The 12,500-nt window shown below is 47.6% G+C and overlaps 1 protein-coding gene across 1 annotated transcript in view; it reads right to left on the bottom strand.

Moving 5' to 3' along the window:
• Positions 1–12,500, bottom strand: part of plekha5 (pleckstrin homology domain containing, family A member 5) — a gene marked incomplete at its 5' end in the record, with an annotated part of 171,218 nt that overhangs the window by 17,149 nt on the left and 141,569 nt on the right. Inside the window, 6 exons of the mRNA XM_080538302.1 lie at positions 890–970; positions 2,233–2,286; positions 3,036–3,155; positions 4,402–4,485; positions 5,514–6,021; positions 10,289–11,419. Of these exons, the coding sequence (XP_080394428.1) occupies positions 890–970; positions 2,233–2,286; positions 3,036–3,155; positions 4,402–4,485; positions 5,514–6,021; positions 10,289–11,419 (1,978 nt within the window). The remainder of the gene's footprint in view (positions 1–889; positions 971–2,232; positions 2,287–3,035; positions 3,156–4,401; positions 4,486–5,513; positions 6,022–10,288; positions 11,420–12,500) is intronic.

Genomic DNA, 12,500 nt, shown 5'->3' with positions numbered 1-12,500 from the left:
CATGTCTATGGAGCATCATGTCTATGCAGCATCATGTCTATGTAGCATCATGTCTATGTAGCATCATGTCTATGTAGCACCATGTCTATGTAGCATCATGTCTATGTAGCATCATGTCTATGTAGCATCATGTCTATGTAGCACCATGTCTATGTAGCATCATGTCTATGTAGCATCATGTCTATGTAGCACCATGTCTATGTAGCATCATGTCTATGTAGCACCATGTCTATGGAGCACCATGTCTATGTAGCATCATGTCTATGTAGCACCATGTCTATGGAGCACCATGTCTATGTAGCATCATGTCTATGTAGCATCATGTCTATGTAGCACCATGTCTATGTAGCATCATGTCTATGTAGCACCATGTCTATGTAGCACCATGTCTATGTAGCATCATGTCTATGTAGCATCATGTCTATGGAGCACCATGTCTATGGAGCACCATGTCTATATAGCATCACACCATAAGCCATGCTCACGTCAGTCCAGATCAGGACAGGACAAAGCGATGGATGTGGAATGCGTTGCAGGGCTCGTCAAAACAAAACAGGATATACAAACGATGCGGTGATGACACCAGCGACCGATTTGACTGCATCCAATCCAGGGGAGGCTGGTGGTGGTAGAAATCGGAGGACGGGGTGCTCATTGTGAGGCATAAGGAACGGGATGAGGAACGGTTTGTGTGTTTGATACCTTTCCTTATTCTGTTCCGTGCATTCCAAACGAGCCTGTCCTCCGGTTTCTACCTCCCCCAGCCTCCACCGAGGCCATGTGATAAAACAACGAGGGAGTCGATGGAGAGGAGGAGGAGGAGGAGGAGAAGGAGGTGGAGGTGGAGGAAAAGGAGGAGTGTACAGTGACTGATTAACCAAGACCTTACTTGCTGGTACAGTTGTGGCCTCGGGGCTGAGTTCTCAATCATAGTGTGTATCATGAAGATTAAGGGCTCGTTCTCCTTCATCTAGCCGAGCGAGTGAGGGAGGGAGCAACAGTACAGGAGGTATTAGAAAGAAAAGAAGAAGAACTACTGCACAGTTACACCAGTCAACATTAGCGTAGCGACGGAGATGGAGCGTGGACCAGGGACCCGGGCGCACTATCACTGGCCAATCATGGGCCAGACCAATTAGAAGAGGTTTAGGTTATTTATAAGGAGACTACATAACAGGCTAATTGAATAATAGACACTATCATCAATCCCTCTCATTGGTGCTCGGACTCAGAACAGCAGATATACCAGAGGCACAACAATTAAAAATATTCCTAATTAAGAAAACGTAAAAAAACCTAACATTCGTATTAACCATGATCAGAATACGGCAGTACGTTCCGGTTGTTTCTAAACAACTCCGCTCTGGCCCGAAGCCTTTCAACATAACACAGTTGAAACTGCCAGGTCTTCGCAGTGTTACACACAGGAATTACACACAGGGTGGATCAAATAATTTAATGTTTCCTTAGAGCGACTGTGACTTATCACTTATGGTGATAAGTCACAGAAGCAGGCCGCCCCCCCCCCCTCCTTCCTCTCACGCAGGGTTGAGTGGTTCCTCCTTAGTGATGATGACCTTTGCAAAGATTAAATAATGCAGGAATGGAAAATGAGGCTCTTTTTCCAAAAATAAACGCCACGTTTCGACGTCCGCCCTGGTTACACACGCCAGAGCAGCCGGGTTAGTGCTCGGCTACCGTTCCTGAATCCCCCTCTAGGGTGTTTACGCTCACTCTTAATAGCATAACACACACGGACAACGCTAAACAGACACCTGCTGGGAACTGTGTATACTTAGATAGATATATACTTCAGGAGGGTCAGAAAGAGAAAGAGAGAGAAATAATTAGAAAGCAGAAAAAAGAAGGAGGAAAGAGAAACGGGAGACACAAAGCAGAAAAGAGGAGAGGAGGAGAGGCATTAAAGGCATTTTAAAAAGGTTCTATTAGCCGACTACAGAGTCTACAGAGACAGCCGGGAGAAGTCAGGTGTTTCAACGTACACACAGTATAAAGGGTTCTTCTGCTCTCCATGTGGGAGAACCTTTTTGGGATTCCATGTAGAACCCTTTTGGGTTCCATGTAAATGAATTCCACAGGAGGTTCCACATGGAATCCAACAAGGGTTCTTCAAAGGGGGTTCTCCCAACAGGGACCGCTGGAGAACCCTTCCGGAACCCTTTTTTCCCTCAGAGTGTAGGTGTGTGTACTTAGTGCAGGAGGACTCCTCACCTGGCTGTCCACATACATGAGGTTCCTCTGGAGGTGGTGAGACAGAACCTCACTCTAGAACCAGCAGCAGCAGCGGAGGAGGAGGAGGAGGAGGAGGAGAGGAGGAGAGAACCAGGAAGGAGGGAGGAAGGAAGAAAGAAGGAAGAAAGGGAGAGAGGAGTGAGCCAGGAGGGAAGTGGCAGAACACAAAGAAAAAAAGAGAGAGAGAAGTAGAGGGAGAGAGAATGAACAGATATACACACAGATAGACACTGTACAGACAGGCTGGTTGGAGGAGAGGGGAGAGGTTGTGACAGCCAGAGTCCGGTCATGGTGGCTTTGTAATCACACACGCGGTACTCAAATGTCCCCCATGGAACCAAGCAGCAACCAGTCATCCCATGCTAAAAATCTAAAAGTAGTGAGTGTTTTTGCAAGCTTGGGGGGGTTCACCACATCAAAACCAACTACTTACCGAAACCTATGTGGTCGCGGAACTCTTACAAAACTAAATGGGATAGCATGGCAGACTCTGATATACATGCCACGCTGCCTCAGCTCTCGTTGTAAACGATGCTACACAAAGAGTATTATACAGTACACACGGTGTGTGTGTGTGTGTGTGTGTGCTGTAATATACTGTATAATACCATTAATCTTTAAACAGAATAAAGGGCCGCCATGCTGTGATAAGTGCAAAACCAAGTTAGGACGAGACTCCAGCACACAGGAAGGTTAACAGACACCTCACGCCACCGCATCACACAGGGAGAAGCAGACACACACACACACCCACCCACCCCCCCTACACCCCCCCCCCTGACCTTGGGGTTGGGCCCCTCCATGTTCAGGGTCACTAGCTGTGCTACAGTGTGCTCCCGGATGCTGTTGAGTTCGGCCTGCTGCCGCCGCAGCTTGATCAGCAGGAGGGTCAGCTCCTCTGGCTGTGCCACGCAGAGGTCAGAGGGCAAAGGTCACAGGGGGGGAGAGAGACAACAGGAGGACAGGAGAGAACCACACAGTCAGTCCATCAATCAATCAATCAACCAACTCCTGTCTTGTATATACGGTCATCTGGAACTGTCATGAGAAACTGGGAACATTCACAGATTCAAATCCGTCTTGAGAGCTGCGGTTCCCCACCCACGGCTTGTCTTGTGACCCACTAAGTAAACCAAAAATGTATTTGTTTGTAGTTATAACATAGTTATAACCTAGTTATGACCACCATTTGGTTAGACAAAGGATCAGGGGCTGGGGCTAGGGCTAAGACCAGAGTCCTATGTTACAATGGCAACTGCTACTGCTATGATTTGGACTGGGCTGGGGAAGGAGTGACTTATATGTGTGTGTGTGTGTGTGTGTGTGTGTGTGTGTGTGTGTGTGTGTGTGTGTGTGTGTGTGTGTGTCCTCAGGAAAGGCGGACGACAGAGATTCATTTGATGGGAAAATTATATTCAGTAACTGTGGCAATAAGTGAGGAGTGAATAAGTGAACATTTAACAAAATGTTTCTCATCAACTCCACACGAAAACCACCACACTCCATTGACGTTCACAATATTCAGAGAGTAATGTGGATGTTGAATATCAATCTCACCGCTGATTCCAGTCAAGTCAATTTGAGAGCACAGCCCGAGGCAATTTCATTTGTGCCCCTGCACTGGCATTATAATGTAGATGATTCCATTATTATATTTTGACTACTGACAGGAAATAATAAACATTTGCAATATTAGACAAGTGAGTATAAAGCAGGTTACATATTCAGAGAGAGACAGACGGAGAGAGAGAGAGAGAGAGAGAGAGAGAGAGAGAGAGAGAGAGAGAGAGAGAGAGAGAGAGAGAGAGAGATTGAGAGAGAGCTGTACCGTAGCAGTCTGAAATACTTCAGTTTTTCATCAGTGTCTCCACTGTAGCATGGCAGCTGCGCATAGATCCTGTATTGTTTTGTCTCTATGACTACACATAAATATCATAAATATGGCCAGAGGGGTGATGCAAATACTGAATATGTTGCATAACCAACAATCATAACACATTGTTTGGAGGGTGAAAAAATACATTAAGAAAAAAGTTTTGTGTTTTGTGAAGCAAAGAATATTCTCATCAAGGGCAGAATGAGAGAGGAGAGGAGAGGACAAGGGCAAGGGAGAGGAGAAGAGAAGACAAGAGGAGTTGGGCAACTCACCGTCTTGCCCTGCAGTGACTGTGGGGTGATGGTCTGGACGGGGATGCCCGCGGGCATGGACCGGCGGTCAGGTGGGTAGGCGTACTGAGGAGGGGCGGAGGAACTCAATATCAATAACACTTTATTCATTTCCTCAAACTCAGAGGGCATCACTGGATTACACACACACACGCACGCACGCACGCACACACACACACACACACACACACACACACACACACACACACACACACACACACACACACACACACACACACACATACATACACACATACACACATACACACATATACACACACACACACAAACACACACACACACACACACACACACACGCCTTGTCTCAGCGATGTGCAAAGAGGCTGTGAAATACTTCTCCAGGGTGCAAATTTCAAATGTGTTGTTGTTGCTGTCTGACTCAGGGCCAGGTTACCAGCTCACAACACTTTCTGCAGAGATTTGTTTGTTGTGTCACAACACATTAAGCTTGGTGACAGGGTTAAGCCTTGTGTGATGCCAATTGGTTCACTGGCTGACTGACAGATGTCTCTGCCTATCAGAGCATGATGAAGTCATGAGGAGGAACATCTGGCCTTCAGTTCTATGACTGCTTCCATAAACCTAGAACCGTAAAAAGGTGTCTTTGGCTTTTGTCCCTGTGGGAAAAACCATTGAAAACCCCCAAAAAGTGACAGCCGAAAGAACCCTTTGTTTTGAGAGACAGATGGATTAACAAGTGGGGAATAGGCTACTAGCTGGTTTGATTGAAAAGCACTGACAAGTGTCTATAATAATATACTGTATATATATTTTAATAATAATACAAACAAATTATAATAGTTTTATTGCCATGCAATCAACTTGTCAGTCAATTGTTGTAATTTGGTATTTTATGCTCTAGGCCAGGGGTTGGTCATAGACGGCGACCCTGGAGCAATTAGAGGTTCAGTGCCTTGCTCAAGGACACCTCGACACGTGGCCAGCCAAGGTTCGAACCGCCGCAGCTGCCGACCTCGCGATCATTAGACGCCAGCTCTACCTCCTGCGCCACAGCCGACCCTCTGTAAGAGTGTAAGACAGGTGGAGCTCAAGGTGTGTGTGTCCGTCCTCACCTTGGTGAGGTGAGTCCTGTGTCTCCGGTCCAGGGTGACGTCCCCTCTGAACACGGGCGAGGACACCTCGGAGCGCGACGCCGGGTTGTTGTGGGTGGGGGGAGGCGGGGCCTGGCGGGGGGAGAAGGTCTGGTAGAGGCCCAGGGAGCCGTGGGAGGGCGAGGTGGGGATGGACGGGGCGGCCGCGTGTTCCGAGATGTTCCCCATGGTCTTGGGGCTGGGCAGGGTGCCGTAGTGGCCCGGTCCGACCGGGGGGGGCCCGTGTCTGGAGAAGGCCTGCCTCTGCTGCCACTCGTACAGCTGCCACATGGTGTCGTCCCGCATGGAGCGGCGCTTCTCTGCGCTGGTGGGGCCCAGGGCGCGGTCGTAGGCCGAGCCGGCCACGCTGCAGACGCTCTCCGGACGCAGCATGTTCCTGGGGAGGGTGCGGTAGCCCTCGGGGTAGCGGGGCACGTTCTGGGCGCGGTGGCTGGGCATGTTCCTGGGCAGCGTCTGGTAGGAGGTGACGCTGGGAACAACAGAGGCAGGATCGATCAATCAATCAGCCAGCAAGTTGATCAATCAGTTCATTAATCAATCCATCCATCCAAACATACATCTATCCATCAATTAATGAAATTCTATTCGCATAGAGCTTTTTTTAACATAGCCTAGTTGTAGCCAACTCCTTTGTCTTGTCAAATGTTTGATCTGTGAACTGGGCTTGTTCAATGAGCGAGGAAAAGAGAGGGCATTCAGTGAAAACACAATAGAACTATCAACTGCATTCAACATTTTCCAGCTAGCTCTTAATTGGAGGGGAGGGAATGGAAGCCAGTCTAATTACCTCTGTGAATGTTTTTAGTAGATAATAACAGATGATAATATATTAACGCTAATGAACGCCAGCTTTAACTAAAACATATTTACCTTTTACCTGGGAGGGATAATTACTTGGTCATTACCATCCCATTGTAACTTGGAGGGTTTTAACGAGTGTAGAGCCATAGAGCGAATAAACCTTGAGTCCCGGCACACAAACAACTCCTGCTCTCGCTGTGCTGTCGCTTAGGATAAAAGCGACCTGTTGAATGTTACACATTATATATACAGGGCTTAAAGTGGGAAAAAATCCTGTGCCTGAAACTTTTTCTTGGGGAGGTGGGTCACAGTTTGAGATATTGGGAGAGCGGGTACAGAAGACAGCTTCTTGTCTCAATGTTTAAATGCATTAATACTATTTTATAGTCAATACAAAATATATGTCTCAATGTTAAAATGCATTAATACTTTAAATGAATGTGCAACAATACTATGTGCAATATGACAACCCTTGTGTACATAAGGTTCAGATATAGGAAAAGTTAGGATATTTATAGCATAGCATAGAGTACAGCACAGTGTTTTATTGTATAGTATAGTAGTATAGTAGATAGTGTACATAGCCTTTATTTATGTAAACCAGCTCTTTTCCCTTTTTTATTTTACCCTTGGCCCTCGTGTTTTTAGTCTTTTTCCAAGCACCAGGGGAGCCCTCCCTCCTAAATTTCGTTGTATGGTACCTGTACTGTATTACAGTTTTTCTCAATTGCTAAAACACATTTCACAAAACTTTCCTCCATTTTCCCAAAACTCTAAACACCACACTTTTCTAAAGCTACATAAGCAAAACCACACCTTCTCTCTTCAAAACTCAAACTCAAACCCTACCCCTAATCCTAACCCTAACCTTACTGTAACCCTAGCACCTAACCCTAACCCTAGTTTTCCCACATGTATGATAGTCATGCATAAAAATAAATCTGCGCTCCCTGTCTAACGTTATATCTAACATTACATATTTTACATTACAGTAAGGCTGATTTTGCATGATAGTCATGTATTTTTAGATATCTATTTCCCCCCTTTAAATGGCATATGATGTCCGAAATGTTACTAAAGTTCAGCCGTGAAGTTGTTGCACTGTTGTCCTATCGAGTTTTACGTAAATAAAGGTTTGAAAAATGTTACCGTATTCCCACATGTACCGTAACATGTACACTACTGTACTGTATCACAACTCAATGCAAACACTACAGAGGATCCATTACACACAACAATACTCACTGAAAACAATGTTCAGGGTGTGATGTTTTTTTATTTATTTATGGAACTATACCACACACACACACACACACACACACACACACACACACACACACACACACACACACACACACCACAATCATTAAATGCAACAAGTGTCTTAAATGTTGAGTCGTTATGTTTAATGAATGAAGCCAGGTGTGTTCATTGTGTTAACATTTTGCTGACTGTGGCAAGCATTTTGCATCACATGAGCTTTAATTTGAGAATTTGACATTTTGAGCAGAGTTTTTTGCAACTTGTGTTTTAGCAAGACAAAATGTGTTTAGATTTATGAGAAAAGGAGGATTGTGTTTTGTGAATTGTGTCTTCATGTGAAATGTGTTTATGGTTTTGGCAAATGGGAGCTAGTTTTATTAAATGTGTTTAGAGAACTGGTCATTTGGTTTAGAGAATTGGCTTTTGTGTTTTAGCAATTGGGAAAAACTGTAATGACAATAAAGACCATTCATTCCTTCATTCATAATACTGTTTTATACTTAATAATAAATAAATAAAAATTAGATGTCTTTAAAAGGCCAAACTGATTGCATCACTTATTAAGCCACTATCACTATAACAATACAGAATAAAATATATACATGTCTTTAAAAGAACAAGCTGATTACTTATTAAGCCACTATCACTTATATTCTCCTTCTTGGCACCACGTCCCATAAGGCTTCCCGTCACTACTCAGGGTTTTTCCTGGCTCAAAATGAGGCGGAGGTGGTACCAGGGGTGTTTGACATCGGGGGACCCATGAAGCAGGGCTGTCTGGGGGTCCTTAAACGAGCATCAAACACTTAATTTCTTGCATTCTGGTGAATTGATATGCACCAATTTGTGCCCTTTCGCCATCAATTTATGGTGGAAATTTCATTATATATGTAAAGGAAAAAACAATATTCAGGCACCAGATGGCCATTCAAAATATAATGTAATATAATGCAATATAAGGCTCTCAGGCATTCTGTACTTTCAAATATGTATTCTCCTTGAGCAGTCAACATCAACTATCAGCTGTTTTGCTAGCAAACACGAAAGCTAAGTTATTTGTGAAACAGCGCCCCCGCCACCACGTCGGCGCAATGCCGCAATTGCAGTTTTTTTTTTTATTTTTTATTCTCCCGCGCCGGAAATCCGGCACTGTGCCGGAGTACTTTAAGCCCTGTTATATAACACATTATATCATCCAAGGAAACACTGTCCGTACTCTTCTCACATCCTACCCCAACGGAGATTCTAAGGAGAGCCTTGCCTTTTCCCAATGTATCTGCAGTGCAGGATGAAGTGTGTCCCATCCATTTGCCATTAAGCTTTATTACTGGAAGATACCGGGGGTGTCTATAAACCGAGGGGGCTCAATGGAACCAATTCATTGTCGCTGCTATTCAGGATGGTGTCCACAGAGCCCTCCCTCTGGTTCCAGAGGCTGAATAGCCGTCAACAAATGCTGTTTTCATGGCTGAGGGAAAGTAGGCCGCTGGCTGGATCTGAGAGGGCTGGAAAGGCTGCAGACCTGCAAGATTTACATTGTGCCAACACACGTCGGGGGGGGTAGCACAATGTAAATCTTGCTCTCTCTCTCTCTCTCTTTCCCACCCTCTCTCTCTCTCTCCTCCCCTCTCTCTCTCTCTCTCTCTCTCTCTCTCTCTCTCTCTCTCTCTCTCTCTCTCGCTCTCTCGCCCTGCCTCCACTGCATACTACAGAGAGTTGGAAATGATGCAGCCTGAAAGTGTTCTACTGTCGTTGGGGGAAAGGCGTATTCATGGCTTATTCATCTGAGCAGGGGAGGAGAGGAGGAGAGACACACAGTAAAACATGGCCTCTCCTGTAGTCAAACAACCCAGGTAAATGAAGCCACCGTTCCTTACAGTGGTTATACAGACGTGGCTGACATCAAAAGCTTTCAGCTCGGCCTTGCCGACATAATAGAGCAGGAGGAGGAGGAGGGAGGGAGAGGAAGGAGAGAGGGAGGAGAGGATAGGAGAAGGGAGGGAGGAAAGCGAGAGAGAGAGAGAGAGAGAGCTGTGCGGCCAAGATAAAGAACTCCTGGAGAAAAAGAAACAGCCAGCAGCTTGGAAGGAAGAGGGCTTTTATTTATGTATCTTTCCCCGGGCGGCGCTGTCAAGAGAGGTCGGTCTGTGAGTGGTACGTTCTCTGAGAGTGTGTAGGTAGGGCTTGGGTAGAGGAGGGAGGCGGGGCTGAGAGTGTGTGTAGGTGTCTGTCTGTGGAAATGCCAGTCGTGCGTATGCCTGTCTCTGACAGTCGGGAAGCCCTGCTCTTCTCTGCACTCTAAACAAACCTCTCATTCACACACACACACACACACACACACACACACACACACACACACACAGACACACACACACACACACACCCACACACCCACATACACACACCCACATACAAACACACCCACACACACACACACCCACACACACACACACACACACCCACACACACCCACACACACACCCACATACACACACCCACATACAAACACACACACACACACACACACACACACACACACCAACCCACCCACCACCCACCCACACCCACACACCCACACCCACACCCACCCACACAGCAACCCACCCACCCACACCCACACACCCACACCAACCCTCCCAGCCACCCACCCACCCACACACACACACCCTTACCTCCTCATCCCCGCCTCGTCGTCGTGGCCTCTTGTCTTCTGGGTCCTGACCCAGTGCTCCAGCTGCTGCATGGAGCTGGTCCTGGACATCTGGCCCCTCTCCGGCCCCTCCTGCTGGGCCTGGTGAGACGACGACAGAGCCTGGGCCTTGCCTTGTGCTCTCCCCAGGGTGCCCCCCCCGCCCACCAGCATCACCATCTCCCCGGGGCTGCAGTCCCCGGCCTGCTCCCCGTTGACCTGTGGGGGTTTGTTGTGGTGCTGGCTGGCCAGGGCCTGGACCTGCCCCTGGCGGGAGGCGGTGACGGCCGCGGCGATGGCCGCCGCCTGGGCCGGCTGCAGCTTGATGCTGTTGATCTTGGTGAGGGGCCGCTCCACGCTGCCGTCCCTCTGGAAGCCGTACCTGTCGCCCGCCCGCAGAGTGCCGTACTTGTCTCCTTCTCGGAGGGTGCCGTACTTGTCGACGACCTGGAGGGTCCCGTACTTGTCGGTACCTTCCCTCAGGGTCCTGTACTTCCTGCCCTCCCGCGTTTCTCCTCCGATTGACCCGTAGTGCTCCGGCTCCTGGAGAGAGTGGTGTCTCTCCACCCCTTTGTGGGGGGCGTACTTCTGCCCCCCGTCTTTCTGGAGGGTGTACCTCTCGCCGTCTTTCTGGAGCGAGTACTTCTCCTCTTTCGGGGGCGGCGGCGCATATTTCTCCACCTCCCTCTGGAGGGCGTAATTCTCCCCCCCCCCGGCTTTTTGGACGGTGTACCTCTCTCCATCCTTTTGCAGGAGGTGGCGCTCCCCCTCTTTTTGGAGGGAGTATTTCTCTCCGTCCTTTTGCAGGGCGTAGCGCTCTCCATCCTTGTGCAGGAGGTATCTCTCCCCGTCTCTCTGGAGAGTGTAGTTCACCCCGTCTTTCTGAAGGGAGTATCTCTCTCCGTCCTTCTGCAGGGTGTATCGCTCTCTTTCTCTCTGTTTCTCCCCCTCCTTCTGCTTCTTGTCGTCCGTGCGGGGGAGGGACGTCTGGCGGGGGGGTGGAAGCTCGCGGTTCCGCTCGTTATTCTGGATCTCGGGACGGGTCAAAACTCGGTGGTTCAGGATGTTGTTCATCTCCTGGGGAGCCCGCTGGTCCATCTTCAGCTTATCCAGTCTGAGAGAGAAAGAGAGAGAGAGAGAGAGAGAGAGAGAGGGAAGGAGGCAGGGAGAAAGGGGGGGTAGAGGGGAGAAAAGGGGAGAGGGAGTCAGAGAGTGAGAGGGAGCGGTATAGAGAGAGAGAGGGAGAGGTAGGCAGAGAAAGAGAAGGCAGTTAAAGTTACTACATATACTATAACCCCTCCACACTTTCCTGGTTCATGGCACAACATTCTCTGGGTACCACAGGCCCTCGAGAGGCCTGGAGAGAAATACGTGTGAGGTTCTTAAAACCTCACCGTCCTGCCCCCCACAGCTCTCTTGGGCTCCAGGCAGACAGAAAGGGAACTAGCTATCTCTCTCAGCAGTTCTCCAGTCTATCGAAAAAGCCATTAGCAGCCACCTGAGACTCTGGGGGAAGTGGCTAATTCTAGCCTAGCCTAGCGAGAGAGGCCTAGTGACCTTTGCTGCACTCAGGGCCAGTTGACAGAGAGTCAGAGTGACGGCCACTTCTAACTCTAACGTCTGGGTGATTCAAGTACTGTATGTTCTCTAAATATCTCTTAATAATGGAGGCAAGAACAGGCCAAATAACAATAATAAAAATGTGCTTTTTTCTTTCCCTTTCTCTAGCACTTACATGCCTTGACTGTGAGGTAACATATGATTCACTTACTATAGATGAATGTACTTATTACAACGTCTCTCTGGATGAAAGCGTCCGCTAAATGCCAAAAATGTCTAATGAATGTAATGACAGTTATTCCTGTTTCCATTTCCTGTCGCGGCGGATATAAAAGTGATATAAATCGATGTCTGCGGGCCCTACTTTAATTTATACTGACTGTTCCTATTATGGATGGGAGTTTTGATTTAGATTAGATTTAATTAGATTAAACTTTATTGTTATTTCCCAGAGCACAATTAGCCTACTGAGACAACGAAATGTAGTTTGACATCAAACCAGACAGAGTAAATAGTGCAAAATAGAGCAAATAGTGGCATAGTGCAAAAGACATGATGATGTAGACCAGGGGTGTCAAAGGGGTCAGGGGTGTCTCATCAGGGGTGTCTCATCCCGGGCCACATCAGCATTATGG

This window comes from Nansenia antarctica (assembly GCF_963989245.1).
Source record: "Nansenia antarctica genome assembly, chromosome: 8".
NCBI lineage: Eukaryota > Metazoa > Chordata > Actinopteri > Argentiniformes > Microstomatidae > Nansenia > Nansenia antarctica.
The sequence above is the reverse complement of the archived record's forward strand: the minus strand, read 5'-3'. Positions and strand labels throughout refer to the sequence as shown.